Source organism: Hyla sarda, chromosome 1 (genome assembly GCF_029499605.1).
Source record: "Hyla sarda isolate aHylSar1 chromosome 1, aHylSar1.hap1, whole genome shotgun sequence".
NCBI classification, from domain to species: Eukaryota; Metazoa; Chordata; class Amphibia; order Anura; family Hylidae; genus Hyla; species Hyla sarda.
The window spans coordinates 183,172,430-183,192,624 of NC_079189.1; the positions used below are offsets into that span (position 1 = coordinate 183,172,430).

Genomic DNA, 20,195 nt, shown 5'->3' on the forward strand with positions numbered 1-20,195 from the left:
ATGTATGTCACATAACGTCTTGTATACAGACAAAGCTGGTCCTCACATCCGCAAACAAAAAGTAGCATTAATTTTAAGGGCACCCTTTATGTTTCAGTACAGCGGCTTATTGATTGAAATGCACCATTACTCAAGGAACACTTGTGCTCTTAAGGACAGAGGCAGCATTGTTACATTATGAGGTCTACAGCATTTCACAGCAATCGCGTTTCATCAAATATCTACATGTATCAACTCCATGGTACTGAGGCACAGTTCAAAAAGAAATTATGTAGATACATTTTTATTGCTTTCCATATCCCATCATGCAACAATGTTGATGCAATTCTGATTTTAAATAAAAATCTGCTTGCTTCCTGTTAGCAGAATGAAATGGGCACTGTCAGATACAAAAACCTTTTATATGTTGTACATCTTGGCAAAACATTAACCTTTCTAATATACATCATAATAACATTTTATTTCCTTTTTATAGAAATCATTACTTATAAAATCATGGCTTTGTCCAATCTGAAGCACAGGCATGGACAAAGTCCAGTAAGTGACGGTGGGCTGGCACTCCTCTGTGCTCTCCTGTCTGATGGTACTCCTCTGTACTCTCCTGTCTGATAGTACTCATCTGTGCTCTCTCCTGTCTGATAGTACTCCTCTGTGCTCTCTCCTGTCTGATAGTACTCCTCTGTGCTCTCTCCTGTCTGATGGGACTCCTCTGTGCTCTCTCCTGTCTGATAGTACTCCTCTGTGCTCTCTCCTGCCTGATAGCACTCCCCTGTGCTCTATCCTGTCTGATAGCACTACTCTGTGCTCTCTCCTGTCTGATAGCACTCCCCTGTGCTCTATCCTGTCTGATAGTACTCCTCTGTGCTCTCTCTCTCCTGTCTGATAGCACTCCTCTGTGCTCTCCTGTCTGATAGTACTCCTTTGTGCTCTCCTGTCAGATAGTACTCCTATGTGCTCTCTCCTGTCTGATAGCACTCCTCTGTGCTCTCTCCTGTCTGATAGGACTCCTTTGTGCTCTCTCTCCTGTCTGACAGGACTCCTCTGTGATCTCTCCTGTCTGATAGTACTCCTCTGTGCTCTCTCCTGTCTAATAGCACTCCTCTGTGCTCTCTCCTGTCTAATAGTACTCCTCTGTGCTCTATTCTGTCTGATAGTATTCCTATGTGCTTTCTCCTGTCTGATAGGATTCCTCTATGCTCTCTACTTTCTGATAGGACTCCTCTGTGCTCTCTCCTGTCTGATAGCACTCCTCTGTGCTCTCTCCTGTCTGATAGCACTCCTCTGTGCTCTTTCCTGTCTGATAGGACTCCTCTGTGCTCTCTCCTGTCTGATAGTACTCCTTTGTGCTCTCTCCTGTCTGATAGGACTCCTCTGTGCTCTCTCCTGTCTGATAGTACTCCTGTGTGCTCTCGCCTGTCTGATAGAATTCCTCTGTGCTCTCTACTGTCTGATAGGACTCCTCTGTGCTCTCGCCTGTCTGATAGAATACCTCTGTGCTCTCTACTGTCTGATAGGACTCCTCTGTGCTCTCTCCTGTCTGATAGCACTCCTCTGTGCTCTCTCCTTTCTGATAGGACTCATCTGTGCTCTCTCTTGTCTGATAGTATTCGTTTGTGCTCTCTCCTGTCTGATAGGACTCCTCTGTGCTCTCTCCTGTCTGATAGGACTCCTCTGTGCTCTCTCCTGTCTGATAGGACTCCTCGGTGCTCTCACCTGTCTGATAGGACTCCTCTGTACTCTCTCCTGTCTGATAGTACTCCTCTGTGCTCTCACCTGTCTGATAGAACTCCTTTGTGCTCTCTCTCCTGTCTGACAGGACTCCTCTGTGCTCTCTCCTGTCTGATAGTACTCCTTTGTGCTCTCTCCTGTCTGATAGGACTCCTCTGTGCTCTCTCCTGTCTGATAGTACTCCTATGTGCTCTCGCCTGTCTGATAGAATTCCTCTGTGCTCTCTACTGTCTGATAGGACTCCTCTGTGCTCTCGCCTGTCTGATAGAATACCTCTGTGCTCTCTACTGTCTGATAGGACTCCTCTGTGCTCTCTCCTGTCTGATAGCACTCCTCTGTGCTCTCTCCTGTCTGATAGGACTCATCTGTGCTCTCTCTTGTCTGATAGTATTCGTTTGTGCTCTCTACTGTCTGATAGGACTCCTCTGTGCTCTCTCCTGTCTGATAGCACTCCTCTGTGCTCTCTGCTGTCTGATAGGACTCATCTGTGCTCTCTCTTGTCTGATAGTATTCGTTTGTGCTCTCTCCTGTCTGATAGGACTCCTCTGTGCTCTCTCCTGTCTGATAGGACTCCTCGGTGCTCTCACCTGTCTGATAGGACTCCTCTGTACTCTCTCCTGTCTGATAGTACTCCTCTGTGCTCTCTCCTGTCTGATAGAACTCCTTTGTGCTCTCTCTCCTGTCTGACAGGACTCCTCTGTGCTCTCTCCTGTCTGATAGTACTCCTTTGTGTTCTCTCCTGTCTGATAGGACTCCTCTGTGCTCTCTCCTGTCTGATAGTACTCCTATGTGCTCTCGCCTGTCCTATAGAATTCCTCTGTGCTCTCTACTGTCTGATAGGACTTCTCTGTGCTCTCGCCTGTCTGATAGAATACCTCTGTGCTCTCTACTGTCTGATAGGACTCCTCTGTGCTCTCTCCTGTCTGATAGCACTCCTCTGTGCTCTCTCCTGTCTGATAGGACTCATCTGTGCTCTCTCTTGTCTGATAGTATTCGTTTGTGCTCTCTCCTGTCTGATAGGACTCCTCTGTGCTCTCTCCTGTCTGATAGGACTCCTCTGTGCTCTCTCCTGTCTGATAGGACTCCTCGGTGCTCTCACCTGTCTGATAGGACTCCTCTGTACTCTCTCCTGTCTGATAGTACTCCTCTGTGCTCTCTCCTGTCTGATAGAACTCCTCTGTTATTTCTTCTGTCTGATAGCACTCCTTTGTGCTCTCTCCTGTCTTATAGTACTTCTCTGTGCTCTCTCTTTTCTGATGGGACTCCTCTGTGTCAGATAAGAAAGGAGATAGCACAGAGGGGTGCTAGCCCACCCTCAATTACTGGACTTCGTCTATGTCTATGCTTCAGTTTAGACAAATATTGAAATTTATGTTAAATTTCCATATGAATTTGTGCTGACCATTCTGCACTTCATGTCTAACATTATTACAATACAAAAAGCAGTACATGAATAAAATACCAAAAACATCACATTTTAATTATATAAGCATTACTTGTAATCACATTCAACAAAAAATGCCAACCTGACTGTCCTAATGTATAAACATTACTTGTAATATAAGCATTACTTGTAATACAGTATAAGCATTACTTGTAATCACATTCTACAAAAAATGCCAACTTAAATGACCTAATGTCTATTTTACATTGTAAAACTCAAAACAATTAAAGTGAAAATTAACTTTCTTCTGAAGTTTAGAACAGAACAATGTGTTTTGCCTGTGTACATGCAGTGATAAAAATAAACCATTTGTTTATGCGCAATATTTTTGATGACTGGGCTGTATATCTTGTTAAACTGCTTCCCAATGGTCTGTTTTCTTCTCTTTATTCTGCCATCCCCAGTCCCGACAATGCTGCTAATCTGGAATGACAATGTTTTCAATAACACATTATTTCAACATACAGTAAACAGAATATAGTTATCCACCTCAGCAAACTAAATTTGCCATAAATACAATGGTCAATAAAATAAAAAATTAGGATAATTTGTCTATTACTATTAATTAATCATATCTGGTAATCAGCATCACAGTCCACATTTTGTTCCAATATTAAATAGATTATCCAGTGGGTTGTTTATTTTTATTTTTTTAGAACAATGCCCACTCTACAGAATAAAAACTTCAACTAACCTTCAACACTCCCGCGGTCCCTCCTGTGTCCTGCCATCCTTTTCCTGAGCTTGAGCATGACATTTAGGCTCAAAGGGATGCTCAGCCAATCACTGGCCAGGGCGGCTAGTGATTGGCTGAGCGGCAATATGACACACTTCACCCTGACGTCACTCTGGGTCCAAACATCATGCTGCAGCTCAGGTAAAGAATCGCAGGACACAGGAGGCACCGCAGGAGTGCTGGAGGTAAGTAGAGGTTTACTGTTTTAATATACTGTAAAATGGACATTGTTCTAAATATCTACCATTCCACCTAAAGGCACTTGTATCTTTTGGGCCCCAATGCAAAATCTGCAACAGGGCCCAATGTGCCATTTATAATACTGGTCTCTTATGGGGCAGATTTGTTTTGGAGACCCAATAGGAATCAGGGCCCTGGTGCGACTGCTACCTCTGCACTCGTCCCTCCAGATAACCACTTTAATTAGAAATGTGTTCTTTAAATTAATTATGCATTTTAACGTTTATAGAGATGAGTGAATCGAAGTTGACAAACCCGAATTCGTTATGAATTTCATGAAATATTCGATTCGCAATGTATGCGAATATAGCCGCGATTCTATTGCACAAATCATTTCATTAAAGGGGTTCTCCGATGCTTACACATCTTTTCCCCTATCCAAAGGACGTCACGCCTCCGCCCCTCAATGCAAGCCTACGGGAGGGGGCGAGATAGCTGTCATGCCCCCTCCCGTAGGCTTGCATTGAGGGGCGGAGCGTGACATCACACGGGGGCGGAGGCCTGACGTCACACGCCGCTGGCCTGGTGGTCGCCTGTAATCAGTCCCGGAGCGAACACGCTTCGGGGACTGATTACCAACGGGTGCAGCGTGCATGATCTCGGGGGTCCCCAGCGCTGGGACTCCGGTGATCAGGCATCTTATCCCCTATCCTTTGGATAGGGGAAAAGATGTGTAAGCACCGGAGAACCCCTTTAAACTCCATTTACTGCATTCCAGGCTCCAGGGCATCTAAAATGACGGATGCACACGTCAGTACATGGGGCAAGGAATGCTGGGAAGGCAGGAATGGAAGTATGCGGGATGACCCTGAATCACATGCAGGATGCAGCCTATTAGCAGCCAGTCACACCTGTGATGTCACAGCCCTATATATTTGCCAGCCATTTTGCAGCTCGTCATATTATTCATTACACTGCATAGAGATAGGATGGACATTGCTGTGTGTGTGTTACACAGAAAAGCTTGTTGCATCAGCGTTTCACCTCTTAGTCACTCCAGCCTTCTGTAGGACACAGAGCACAGCATATTTGCACAGAAATTAATTCTTACTGCAGTGATTAACCCCTCAGTCACTGTGAACAGCATTGTATTACAGACAAGGGCAGAGAGCTGTGTGTTGCTTCAGCTGCAGAAAAGTTTTCACAGGAGGGAGAAATAATTTTTGAGGGCAAATCTGTGTCTTTGTTCCACAACAACTAGTCTGCTGGTTATAATAGTCTGTAGATGGTATAATCCATACCCAGCAGTCCATTCCTAATAGTATTTGAGAGAGTCTGTTTGCAATTTTTTAGTACACAGTGACAGCCCTCATAAGAGCACACCACATACCTACATCTAAGTAGTGTACAATTTTGTACCTGTTATTCTGTCAAGGGCCTACATACTGTGAAAGGACAGCCAAAAGTACTCACCGGCTGGTCTTTTACTCCAATACATTTATTAAGCATAATGTAGCAAATTTTTCTGCCCTCATAAGTGCATAACACATACCTACATCTAAGTAGCGTACTATTTTGTACCAGGTAATCTGTCAAGAGCCTACATACTGTGAAAGGACAGCCAAAAGTAATTACTGGCTAGTGTTTTACTTAAATATTTTTTTAAGCATACAGTAGCTCATTTTTCTGCTCTGATAAGTGCATACCACATACCTACATCAAAGTGGTGTACTATTTTGTGCCTGTTAATCTGACAAGGGCCTACATACTGTGATAGGACAGCCAAAAATTTATCATCTGCTGGTGTTTTACTCCAATACATTTTTTTTTAAGTGTCCAGTAAAACAATTTTCTGCCCGGTTTGTTCCACCACAAATGGCCTGCTGGTTATACTAGTCTGTAGACGGTATAATACATACCCAGCAGTCCATTCCTAATAGTCTGTGAAAGAGTGCAATTTTGTGTTTAGTACACAGTGACTGTGTGCTGCAGCACTGTTGTGTACTGCTGGTGTGCATTTTTCTGCCCTCATAAGTGCATACCACATACCGACATCAAAGCAGTATACAATTTTGTACCTATTAATCTGTCAAGGACCTACATACTGTGAAAGGACAGCCAAAAGTACTTAATGGCTGGTGTTTTACTCCAAAACGTTTATTAAGCATACTGTAGCACATTTTCTGCCCTCATAACTGCATACCACATACAGTACCTACATCTAAGCAGTGTACTATTTTGTACCTGTTAATCTGTCAAGGGCCTACATACTGTGATAGGTCAGCCAAAAGTAATCAACAGATGGTGTTTTACTCAAATAATTTTTGAAGCGAACAGTAGCGCATTTTTCTGCTATCATAATTGCATACCACATACGTACATCTAAGTAGTGTACGATGTTGTGCCTGTTAATCTGTCAAAAGTAATCACCAGGTGATGTTTTACTCCCCAAAAAAATGTAAGCGTACTGTAGCGCATTTTTCTATCCTGTTTATTCCACCACAAATTGTCTGCTGGTTATACTAGTCTGTAGACAGTATAATAAATACCATGCAGTCCATTCCTAATAGTCTGTGAAAGAGGGCAGTTTTGTGTTCTAATACACAGCAACTGTGTGCTGCAGCACTGTTGTGTACTGCTGGTGTTGTGCAAAAATAATTTTTTTAAGCTTACTATAGCGCATTTTTCTGTCCTCATAAGTACATACCACATACGTACATCTAAGTAGAGTACTATTTTGTACCTGTTAATCTGTTAATGGGGCCTAGATACTGTGAAAGTCCAGGCAAAATTAATCACAGGCTGGTGTTTTACTAAAAGACGTTTTTATAAGCGTACATTACCCCATTTTTCTGCCCTCATAAGTGCATACCAAATACATACATCTAAGTAGTGTACTATTTTGTACCTGTTAATCTGTCAAGGGCCTAGATACTGTGAAAGTCCATCTCACCGGCTGGTGTTGTACTCAGAAAGTTTTTTAAGTGCACTGTGGCACATTTTTCTGCCCTCATAAGTGCATACCACATAACTACATCTAAGTAGTGTACTATTTAGTACCTGTTAATCTGTCAAGGGCCTACATACTCTGAAAGGACAGCCAAAAGTAATCACCAGCTGGTGTTTTACTCCAGTACGTTTATTAAGCGTACTGTAGCACATTTTTCTGACCTCGTAAGTGCATACCACATACCTACCTAAGTAGTGTACTATTTTGTGCCTGTTAATCTGTCAAGGGCCTAGATACTGAGAAAGGACAGTAAAAAGTACACACCTGTTGCTGTTCTAGACAAATACTGTTTTAAGCGTAGTGAAGCGTATTGTACTCCCCTCATATACACACTAAGTATGTCTGGCAGAGAAGTGCCAGGACATGGCAGAGGTCTAAATTCATCAGGCAGAGGTTACAGCAAACTAAGGGCGAGTGGCAGCAAGAGTCTCAGCGAGAGGCCTGAGCTCCCGGTATCAGCTAGCAGTCGTGTCTCGACCAGCAACCCATCTGCCCTCATAGATTGGTAACACAGTAATCCACTTCATCACAAGTGATATCTGATACCCCCAGTCAACAGTCGGTGGGTTCCTCAGACACAACCCTCAGTTTGCATGGCTCGGGAGCAGTCCCTGACCTCCCATTGCCTCTTGTCCTATGCTGTTACCTCGCCTAAAGAAGTATCTTATGCTGTGAGTTCAGCTCCACTATTCATCGAGGACGATCTAATAGAGGACTGTCAGGCGGGCAAGTAGTGATGAGGAGAGTAACGTGGGAGGTGGTGTTACCAGGGTTCAGGGTCCTGAAGGAGACACTGTTGAGGAACCTGAGGAGGACATCAGTGACGTGCAGACACTTGATGATGATGAAGCCGATCACAATTGGGAGCCGTGTGCATAAGGGGCTTCATCATCATCAGGAGAAGATAGTTGCAGGTTGCACGTGAGGCAGCAGCTAAGCCAGCAAGGTGGTAGCATGGTTGGAAGTCAGCATGGTGGCAGAAGTAGAAATTCTGGAGCCAAACGTGCTTCGCGGCAGCCTACCTTCCCGGGAGGTAGTGGAACAGGGGTTCCTGGAAACAGCCGCAGTAGCAGTCAATTAGTGTGGACTATTGGTGGGAAAATCAGCTACTCAGCGGTGTGGCAGTTTTTCATCAAGCATCCGGAGGAGGTTAACATAGCCACATGCAAGATATGTCGGCAGAGGGTGAAGCGTGGCCAGGGTCCCAATGTTGTCACCACGGCCCTGCGTCAACATATGCTTCACCACCATAAAGCGGCCTTGAAGAACCGTGGCTCCGATGTAGTGGTCCAGCCTGCTGTATCAACCAGTGGTACACCACTCCCTCTTTCAGCCAGCCAAAGCTCCACCACCTCAGCCGAAGGTAGCTGTGTGTCAAACCCTCCTTCTGTCACTCCAGATGCTCCTGCTCCTCCTACTTTTAGTCAATCATTCCGCCAACAATCCATCAGCGAAGCCATGTTTAAGAGACAGCAGTATCTACCCACTCATCCAACAGCGCAGAAGCTGAAAGTGCTCCTGTCCAAGCTGCTGGTGCTACAGTCCCTCCATTTTCAAGTGGTGGACACTGCACCTTTAAGAGAACTGATGGCTTGTGCCGAGGCAAGGTGGAGTGTGAAAAGGCGTCATTTCTTTGCGAAGAAGGCAGTACCAGCACTGCACAATTTTGTGGAAGAGAAGGTGGGCCAGTCCTTGAGTCTGTCGGTGTGTACCAAAGTGCACGGCAGTGCCGATGTCTGGAGTTGTAACTATGGTCAGGGACAATTCATGTCCTTTACGTCTCACTGGGTGAATGTGGTTCCTGCACAGCCACAACACCAACCTGGACAGGTTACGCCGCTTCCTCCTCCATGCTCTTAGGCCATTGATCTTGTGTGCGACTTTGCCTCCTCATCCTCCACCGTGTTCTCAGCCTCCACTGCCCAGACAAGTCTCAGTGGCCCTTCAGCATACCATGTGTGCAGGGCACGGCGGTGTCACGCTGTTCTTCACATGGTTTGCCTTGGCAAACGGAGTCACACAGGGGAGGAACTGCTAAAAATAATTCGTAAAGAAATCGAAGCATGGCTTACTCCACGAAAACTGGAAATGGGAACCATGGTGACTGACAACGGGAAGAACATCTTGCATGTGCAGCAACTGGGTAGGCTGAGCCATGCGCCCTGCATGGCACACGTTTTCACACTGGTTGCGAAGTGGTTTCTCCCATTTGCAAGACATCCTAACAATGGGAAGGAAACTTTGCATGCCCTTCAGCCACTCGTACACTGCAAAGCACACCCTCCATCAGCTGCAGTGTCAGAACGGTATCCCCCAACATAGCCTGATTTGTGATGTTGCCAAACATTGGAATTCCACCCTCCATATGTTGGACTGACTGTATGAACAGAGAAAAGCCATCACCAATTTCTTGATGATCCAAGGGTAAGGGGGAAAGGGGTACTCCCCTGTGTAACTTCAATGTGAACCAATGGCAGCTCATACTTGACAGCTGCCATTTGCTCAGGCCCTTGGAGGAAGCCACATTCTTAGAAAATTGCTAGGATTATGGGATGAAAAACATTATTCCACTGCTTAATTTCTAACAACACGTGTTGGAAACGATGGCTGGTCAGGGCACTAGAGACGTGGCGCCTACATCTCATGGCTACATGAGCCCTGTGGGGGCTGAACTGCGGGAGGAGGAGGAAGTGGATGGGGCACAGTGGAGCACAGTTTAGGTTTCGCCAAATGGGCAGTTTTTCTAGTAACCTGACAGGAGAGGAGGAGCAGGAGCAGCCAGAGGAGCTAGAGGGTTATGAGGAAGGTAAGACAGAGGACCCAGACACACCGTGGCCGTATGCAGTAGAGATGGAGGCAGAGAGACCTTCTGAGTCACAAATAGTGCGATGCATGCTCACTTGCTTGCAAAGTGACCCCCCTCTGGATCTCCACCTTATTGGACCCTCGCTACCGCCACAAAATAGGGGCCTTTTTTACACCCACTGAGAGGGAGGACAAAGTAACCTACTACAGAGGCATCCTATGTAGTCAGTTGGCCGAGCAGTACCAGCTCCATCAGCTTCATCGCTGATGAGTAGCTTTCTTCACCCGCATAGTGAAGCAACTCATCAGCAGCAGGTAGACCTGTAGCAGAACCTGAACCTGCAGGTGGTGGCATACCTTGACATGCCCATGCCAACATATTTTGAAGATCCGCTGGAATTCTGGGCAGCCAAACTTGATTTGTGGCCGCAACTAACAGAGTTTACCCTGGAAAAGCTGTCCTGCCTGGCCAGTAGAGTGCCATCAGAGTTGGTGTTTAGTGTGGCGTGGACCATGATCCCCCCAAGGAGAACTCGTCTGTCCACAAAAAATGTGGAGAGACTGACCTTTGTGAAGATGAATCAGGCATGGATGAGCCAGGATTTCCAAACACCAATGTCTGATGCATCAGAGTAGATTGACCATGGTGCCACACCAACACTTCACAAATAGGGATAGGGCCAAACAGATTTAAGGCGCTGCTCCCCAGTTACAAACATTCCTCCCCATCAGACATTTTTTCAGCCACCTTTGTCACCGGGTACTGGTATTTCCACAGCACCACTCTGTCACCAGGTCACTTTCAGAACTCCTCATGCTGCTGCTGCCACCTCCAGGCTGTCACATTCAGCCACTACATGGTCCCTTCTCATGCTTCAGCCAACTCATGGCTGTGCCATTCAGCCACTATATGGTCTTTTCATGCTTCAGCCACCGCCAGTCTGTGCAATACAGCCACTATATGGTTTCCTCTTGCTTTAGCCACCTCCACGCTGTGCCATTCAAACACTATGGTCTCCTCATGCTTCAGCCAACTCCAGGCTGTGTAATTTAGCCATTATATGGTCTCCTCATGCCTCAGCCACCTCCAGGCTGTGTAATTCAGCCAATATATATGGTTTACTGATGCTGATGGGCCTGGGCCTAAACATTTTTATGGTAACACTAGCCACCATAAATCTATAATTTAAATTAAAAATGTATCTTTTAATCTTAGGGATTGTGAAGCCCTAGTGTCTACTCATGCTGCTGCCAGCTCCAGGCTGTGTCATTAAGCCACTATATGGTCTCCTTATGCTGCCAAAACTTCCACACTGTGTCATTCAGCCCCAAAAAATTGCTTAAGTAAACAGAAAAGAAGCAATACTCACTTTCCTTGCTCCCCCTGCCTGCACAGCGGTCAAGAAGCCCAGGTCCCAATGGACAGACCTTCCAAGATTGGGGTCAGCACAAGGCAATGCCTGCTCAGCCAATCAGCAAAATTAGGTAGCACACCTTGACTATGCCAAATTATAAACTTGTATTTCCAGCCTACCATGGCCAAAAAAAGTTCACATACAAATCAGCCATTTCATACACATTTAATTTGATCTGCATGGGCAACATCTGCAGCCATCAACACTTATCTCCAATCCTGGCTCTGCCACGGCTCTCCCGTGCAGGAGGAGCGTCAGCTGCATGTATCCCTATAAGAGAGGTGGAGAAGCAGCATTCGTGCATCCCCGCCTCTCCCATAGAGTTGTATGGAGAGGGCGTGTCCTGGACCTCAGTGATCTCGACAACACGCTCATTAGCCGCATAGAGCAAAGGCAATGTCGAGTCCTGGGGATCCTGCAGATGGGGGATAAGTGTCTATGGCTGCAGTACTCCTTTAAACTTAATGCCAGGAAAAAGCACAGAACTAATCTGGAACAGATCACTTATTTCTATTTTTTTAGAATAAATTTTAACCTAATGTTAAGAGCAGTGTTTCCCAACCAGTGTGCTCCCAGCTGTAGCAAAACCACAACTCCCAGAATGCCTAGACAGCCAAAGGCTGTTTGGGCATGCTGGGAGTTGTAGTTTTGCAACAGCTTGAGGCACACTGGTTTGGAAACATTGGTTTAGAGGCAGTAAGAACATGTATAGCCTAAGGCTCAGTGTACATGTAATTAGTGTTGAGCGCGAATATTCGAATAGCTAATTTTTATCGCGAATATAAGCACTTTGCGATTTCACGAATATTTTGAATATAGCAAAATATATTCGCTATGATGAATATTCTTTTTTTTTTGGCGATTATCGGCACTGATCCCTCCCTTCTTTTAGCTTGTGGGCCAATGAGAAGGATGCAAATACAGTTGTCAGAGGTTAGCAACATCCCTAGCAACCAATAGGAAAGTAGTAAGTTGAAAGATATAATTGCGCATTTGCATTTTGCGAATTTCATTACAAATTTAGCATGAAAAAATTGGAACGAATATGCAAAATTCTCGACTATAGGACAAATATTCATCCATATATTTGCAAAATATTGCAAATTTGAATATGGCCTATGCCGCTCATCAATACATGCAATCTTAGTATGCCATGCAGCCAATATTTTATCAAGTGCTGCAGTTTTTCAGAGCAGTTATCAGCTGCAACGTTTTTTTTTTTTTTACAGGTCTTAAAGATTTTTTACCCTTTAACGACCATGGACGTGTATACACGTCCATGTGCCATTAAGGTGTTATGGTGCGGGATCCCTCGAGCCTGCGTCATACCATCCGGCCCCCATCTGATTCTTGTAGCTGGGGGCCGGCGCTAACAGCCGACATGCGGCGATCGCAGTAGCCGGCTATTAACCCTTTAGATCCCTGCTGTCAAAGCTGACAGCGGCATCTAAAGGTGCCTTTATTCCATCCCTGGGGGTCCAGTGGTGTGGATTGCCCACCCGCAGTGGGGGGGGGGGCGATCCACTGCTGAGGTAGCCTGAGGGCTTACCTTATGTCCTGTGTCGGCTCTGGCGCTCAGGGCCAGGCTTTATCAGTCGAGCGCAGAGCACACAGATCAATGTGGTTTTATACAACCACATTGATCTGTATGAGGAATCAAATGATTCCTCCTAAAAGTCTCCTAAGGGGACTAAAAGTGTAAAAAAAATGTTTAAAAAAAGTTTAAAAACACACACATTAACTTAACTTTTCCCAAATTCCATATAAAAATGTAAATAACCATAATAAAAATAAACATATGTGGTATCACCACTTGTGTAAATGTCAGAATTATAAAAATATATTGTTAATTAAACCTTACAGTCAATGGCGTATGCACAAAAAATTCCAAAGTCAAAAATAGCTTATTTTTGGTCACTTTTCATACCATGAACAAAAAGGAATAAAAAGCGATCAAAAAAGTTTGATCAAAACAAAAATAATACTGATTAAAGCTTCAGATCATGGCACAAAAAATGACCCTGCATTCTAACCTGTACACGGAAAAATTAAAAAGTTATAGGGGTCAGAAGAGGACAATTTAAAATGTATAAATTTTCGTGCATTTGTTACGATTTTTTCCAAAAGTAGGACAAAACCAAACCTATATAAATAGGGTATCATTTTAATCGTATGGACCTACAGAATAAAGAACCGAAAAATGTACTGCGTAGAAACGGAAGCCCCCAAAATTTACAAAATTGTGTTTTTTCTTCAATTTTGTCACACAATGATTTTTTTCCAGTTTTGCCATATATTTTTGGGTAAAATTATTAATGTCATTACAAAGTAGAATTGGTGGCACAAAAAATAAGCCCTCATATGGATTTTTAGGGGCAAAATTGAAAGGGTTATGATTTTTAAAAGAAACAGAAAAATGCTTGGTCCTTAAGGTGTTAAACATATTTCCCCTATAAAAAAAAAAAGCATAGCCGACAACTGTATTGCAAAACTGTGGCAATGTGTGTGTGATTTTGCTGTCCAATAATTAGCCAAGAGGCATGCTACTAATACTTTTCCCATGCTGATACATTTCACAAACACTAGTGGATTGTATTTAGAGAGTATTGTCAGGATTGCATACAATGTATCCACTTCCCAAATACGAGACAGATTAGATGTTTACTCAGCCTCTGGATATAAACAAGCATATACCCCTCGAAAGCTGCAGAAGAAAACCTCTCCTATAAACAATTACCACATGAAAACTTTTTTTTTATTAAGCTGTTTTATAGTAAGATTCTCATGTTGCCCATAGCAACCAACCAGAGCTCAGCTTTCATTTTACCAAAACAACATTAGAAATGAAATCTGTGCTGTGACTGGTTGCTATGGGCAACAAAGAGACAGGGTCACATGGAGTGCATCCGCAACGTCAGTCACAGAGGGACTGGAAAGCGAGCTCCCAGCTGCGGCCAGGTAGCTCCGTATGTCCACTTGTAGTGGACACACAGAGCTATCTGGCCTCAGCCGGTAGCTTGCTCTGAAGTCCCTCCATGACTGATGTCGGCCCATCCGCAGCGTGAAATACACTGTTGATGTGTCCCGTCTGACCCTGCTGTTACTAGTGATTTGAAATTCTGCCTAAAAATGCAGAAGAGTCCTATTACTGTCAATGGGATTACGCTGCACATGTTATTTCTAATGTGTAGTTTCTGGAAACCTCATTGATGGTGTCTTTAATTTTTGAAACTGTTGGTGTTTTCCATAACCTTATGGTAAAATTCATATCTCACACCACAAGATGCAACTTGGAGCGATGCAAGCAGGGAGTGAGGCGAAGAGGTGAAATGACGAAAAAGAGGAAATGCCCGGTGTAATAAATAAATCACCACACTTACTTCCTTTGGAATGGAATTAAAGGTACATAAAAATAAACAAATTAAATAAAACAATATTGTACTTTCATAACATACCCTCTTAAACTTACCTTTTCTATGTTGGAGGAGTGACTAGGCACAGAAGAAATATCTACATTATTATGTTCATACATTATTATGTTTCTTGTTAACTTGGCTTCGTAATTATCATATAGTGTGTTAAATTGAACTAAGGCTGGGTTCACACTACGTTTTTCAACTAAGGTTCCCGCATACGTTTTCTATCAAAAACCGTATGGGGAAAAAAACGGATGGAACAGTATGGGAAAAAGTAAACCGTATGGGTTTTTAAACAGTATACTGTTTTTAAAAGTGCATACTGTTCCGTCCGTTTTTGTAGAAAAAAAACCCATACGTTTTTGAAAATTTTGTCCATTTTTAATGGGAGGGGTCTTGGGTGGGGACTTTAGGATTCAAATGCGCATGTGCAAAGTAAAAACGTATACGTTTTTCCCGTATGGAACCGTATACATGTGCGTTTCCCATTGACGTCCATGTTAAAAAAAACGTATGCAGTTGCAGTACGGTTTTTAAACCGGAGTCAAAACCGTGGTTGACCACGATTTTGTCTCCGGTTTAAAAACCGTACTGCAACCGCATACGTTTTTTTTTAACATGGACGTCAATGGGAAACGCACATATATACGGTTCCATACGGGAAAAACGTATACGTTTTTACTTTGCACATGCGCATTTGAATCCTAAAGTCCCCACCCAAGACCCCTCCCATTAAAAATGGACAAAATTTTCAAAAACGTATGGGTTTTTTTTCTACAAAAACGGACGGAACAGTATGCACTTTTAAAAACAGTATACTGTTTAAAAACCCATACGGTTTACTTTTTCCCATACTGTTCCATCCGTTTTTTTCCCATACGGTTTTTGATAGAAAACGTATGCGGGAACCTTAGTTGAAAAACGTAGTGTGAACCCAGCCTAATCTGGACTGCACCTTCTACATTAACCAATGGACATTCCACATCAGAACACTTCTTTTCTTTTCTGTTTATTAAAATTTGAAAAATGTGTTGTATAGATATGATGTTACAATATCTATTTGACTTTAATAAAAAAACAATGTTGAAGGGATTACACTGCACAGTGTGCACTATGGAATTACATCAGCTGAGCTTCCAGTGCTGAAATTCACCTGCTGAAAGAATGAATATGTTCAGTCCTTCAGTGGAATATTCAGCGTAATGTATTGCTAGGTAGTAAGAAGCAATACAGGGGGGGGGGGGGGAGTTAGTTATGATTAGCGATGCGGCCATAAAATATATATTGTTCAGGGGGGGGGGCAGCCCAGGGTGCCTCCAGCTGTTTCAGGCACATATGTCAGGGCATGCTGGGAGTTGTAGTGGTGAAACAGCTGGAAGCACCCTGTGTAGATGAACTAAGGACGGTAGTCGGCCCCCCCAGCAAGCATCAGTGACGTCTGCCCACTGGGGAAGTCTGCCTGGCAGACAAAAAGGCATTTTTTAGATAGTAAAAAATAAAAAATTAAAGCAGGGAGGGGGTTTGGGAGAGATGGGCAATAGGCAGGGACAGAAAAAAAAAAGGATGGTGGGAGCTACCCTTTAAATAATGTTTCCAGTTCTATTAAATATTTACCTTTCAGCAAAAATGTTCTCTTGAGTTCAGTGTAAGAATAAAGTGTATCTTGGTCAGTGTCAAAATGTAATAGCAGCTCCTCACTTGGAGACTCATCTCCAAGAACATTCTTAATTTCTTCATAGGTTAGATATCCGTCTGCATCCTTGTCGGCTCCATAAAAAAATACCTGAAAGTCTGAACAAAGAGAAATATTTCACGTTTCCTTCAGGGACCTTGTAGAAAATATGAATGGTTATTTTCTGGTATTTGATGTGCTAACATTACTGTTTAAACATGGCTGACTAGTGTAACATGGTCTTTGGAAAGGTGTAATAGGCATCTGGGAAATAAGACCTTCAGTGCATGTTAACTCATACTGAGAAGGTACTAAAACAGAAACAGTTGGATCAACCATAAAAATGGATCAAGATTGATCTGGCATGCTGAAAGCAAAATGCACAAAAATTCCTGCCGCTTACTTCTGGAATCTGTATTTAAAGGGGTACTCCGCCCCTAGACATCTTATCCCCTATCCAAAGAATAGGCGATAAGATGTCAGATCGCCGGGGTCCCCCTGGATCTACCATGCAGTACCCACCTGTAGCGGCTTCCGGAACCGCTGGATCGTGACGTCACGACTCCGTCCCATGAGACCTCACACCCCGCCCCTCAATGCAAGTCTATGGGAGGGTGTGTGATTTTTCCTTAATTTACAAATCTGTTTAAATTTCTGGAGCCAGTTGATTTGAAAAAAAATAAAATAAAATGTTTTCCACAAGAGTACCCCTTTAAGACACCTGATAAAGGGTTATTGTAGAAAAAATTTCTTTCAATTCTTTAATGTGTCTTTTTGCATTAACATTTAACAAAATGAATGGATCTGGATATGTTAACTCCTTGGGGACGGAGCCCATTATAACCTTAAGGACGGGAGCATTTTTTGCAATTCTGACCACTGTCACTTTAAGCATTAATAACTCTGAGATGCTTTTACTTTTCATTCTGATTCCGAGATTTTTTTTTCGTGACATATTCTACTTTATGTTATTGGTCAAATTTTGTCGATACTTGCATCATTTCTTGCTGAAAAATTCGAAAATTTTATGAAAAAATTGAAAATTTTGCATTTTTCTAACTTTGAAGCTCTCTGCTTGTAAGGAAAATAAACATTCTAAATAAATAATATTTTGATTCACATATACAATGTGTCTACTTTATGTTTGCATCATAAAGTTGACATGTTTTTACTTTTAGAAAACATCAGAGGGCTTAAAAGTTCAGAAGCAATTTTCCAATTTTTCACGACATTTTCAAAATCGGAATTTTTCAGGGGCCAGTTCAGTTTTGAAGTGGATTTGAAGGGTCTTCATATTAGAAATACCCAATAAATGACCCCATTATAAAAACTGCACCCCTCAAAGTATTCAAAATGACATTCAGTAAATTTGTTAACCCTTTAGGTGTTTCACAGGAATAGCAGCAAAGTGAAGGAGAAAATTAAAAATCTTCATTTTTTACACTCGCATTTTCTTGTAGACCCAGTTTTTTAAATTTTACAAGGGGTAATAGGAGAAAAAGCCCCCCAAAATTTGTAACCCAATTTCTCTTGAGTAAGGAAATACCTCATGTGTATGTCAAGTGTTTGGCGGGTACAGTAGAGGGCTCAGAAGGGAAGGAGCGACAATGGGATTTTGGAGAGTGAATTTTGCTGAAATGGTTTTTCGGGGCATGTTACTTTTAGGAAGCCCCTATGGTGCCAGAACAGCAAAAAAAAAAAAAAAATGGCATACTATTTTGGAAACTACACCCCTCAAGGCACGTAACAATGGGTCCAGTGAGCCTTAACACCCCACAGGTGTTTGACGACTTTTTGTTAAATTCGGATGTGTAATTGAAAAAAAAATTTTTTCACTAAAGTGCATTTTTCCCCCCTAATTTACCATTTCTACAAAGGGTAATGGGAGATAAATCCCCCCAAAATTTGTAACGCAATTTCTCCCGAGAATGGAGATACCCCATATGTGGCCCTAAACTGTTGCCTTGAAATATGACAGGGATCTGAAGTGAGAGAGCTCCATGCGCATTTGAGGCCTGAATAAGGAATTTGCAATAGGGGTGGACCCGGTTACAAGGATGGGGCTTGTCTCCACCAAAACCCTACAGCAGTGTTTCCCAAACAGGGTGCCTCCAGCTGTTGCAAGACTCCCAGCCTGTCAGGACAGTCTATGGCTGTCCGGCAACACTGGGAGTTGTGGTTTTGCAACAGCTGGAGGCGCCGTTTAGAAAACACTGTCGTATGAGACGTTTTTCATTTTTATTAGGGGGGGGGGGGCTACATGCAAGGGGGTGTATTTAGGGTAACCCACTGTAAACCCGCCCGTGTGAATGTACCCTGTATATTCACATGGGGGGGGGGCACCCCAAACCTTCAGCTGTGGCAAAATGACAACTCCCAGAATGCACTGACAGACCGTACATGCTGGGAGTTGTAGTTTTACAACAGCTATAGGCACACTGGTGGGGAACCACTGAGTTAGAAAACAGACTCTAGCTCAGTGATTCCAACCCATGTGCCTCCAGCTGTTGCAAGACTACAACTCCCAGCATGTACGGTCTGTCAGTGCACTCTGGGAGTTGTAGTTTTGCAACAGCTGGAGGCACACGGTTGGAATCACTGAGTTAGGAAACAGACTCTAGCTCAGTGTTTCCCAACCAGTGTGCCTACAGCTGTTGCAAATCTACAATTTCCAGCACCGCCAGACAGTCAGGGATGCTGGGCGTGTAGTTCTGCAATATCTGGCCCTTCAGATGTTGCAGAACTTTAACTCCCAGCATGCCTGGATAGTCTGGGCTTGCTAGGAGTTGTAGTTATGCAACAACTGGGGAAGAACAGTTTGGAGACCGCTAAGTAGGGGCCTCCAAACTGTAGCCCTCCAGATGTTGCAAAACTACAACTCCAAGCATGCCCAGACTGAAGGGCCAGATATTGCAGAACTACACGCCCAGCATCCCTGACTGTCTGGGCATGCTGGGAGTTGTAGTTTTGCAACATCTGGAAGACCACAGTTTAGAGACCACTACACAGTGGTCTCCAAACTGTGACCCTCCAGATGTTGCAAAACGAGTTGTAGTTTTGCAGCTTTTAGAAGGCCACAGTGAAGATCCCTTATCACGATCTTCACTGCAGCCTTCTCAGCCGCACTTTCTGGCCGCCTGCTTGCACCGCTGCTCCGTCCTTAAGTGACAGGACGCGAGGGCGTATGCATACGCCCTTCGTCCCCAAGGAGTTAAAGGGGTTATCCAGGAAAAAACTTTTATATATATATGTAGATGTGCACCATGTCTGTTTTTCTACCCGAATTCACACTGTGATTTCTATCCCCTCTTTTTTTTTTTGTTTGAACATGTTGTCTGCACTCTTCCCCACCCCCTCAGCCCAACCCTATATAAGTAGTAGTTAGCTACACATGGGTCATTTCTTTCCTAGCAGCCTCCCAGTCTGACTGGGAGAGCATGGTAAGTGAGCTATTACATCCCTGTTCACACTGGTGTGGTGCTGTGCGGTGTCCGTTGCTGCCGTGGCGCCGTGTCTGCGGGGGAGTGCGGCCCATAGACTGGACTGAGTGGCATTGGGGCCGCTCTGCTGGTGGGTCGTACCCCCTGTGGGCATTGGTGTCGCGGCGGTGGTGGTCGCCGCCCGGTGCTGCGCCATTTTATGCTAGGGACGTTAGGGACCCACTCTAAATAGGTGGCCTTAACGTGGCGAGTGGGCTTGTACTTTTTGATCAAAAATGTATACTAACAACCTGTTAGTTTTTGATATTATGCTGAGAAGCAATCAGATCATTATACAAGATTGTAGATG

At 43.8% G+C, this 20,195-nt stretch overlaps 1 protein-coding gene across 3 annotated transcripts in view; it reads right to left on the reverse strand.

The window, feature by feature from the left end:
* Positions 1-644: 644 nt before the first annotated feature.
* The window catches only part of LOC130361875 (EF-hand calcium-binding domain-containing protein 14-like), a 125,629-nt gene continuing 106,078 nt past the window's right edge, over positions 645-20,195 (reverse strand). For 2 of the 3 annotated variants that reach the window (XM_056565510.1, XM_056565493.1), the window contains 2 exons: positions 16,349-16,525; positions 15,674-15,739 (listed from right to left, as the gene is read on the reverse strand). In XM_056565510.1, coding sequence (XP_056421485.1) covers positions 15,693-15,739; positions 16,349-16,525 — 224 coding nt within the window. In that variant the 3' untranslated portion in view covers positions 15,674-15,692. Of the gene's footprint in view, positions 3,596-15,673; positions 15,740-16,348; positions 16,526-20,195 lie in introns of those variants that run through there. The other variant, XM_056565501.1, reaches the window with a different exon arrangement.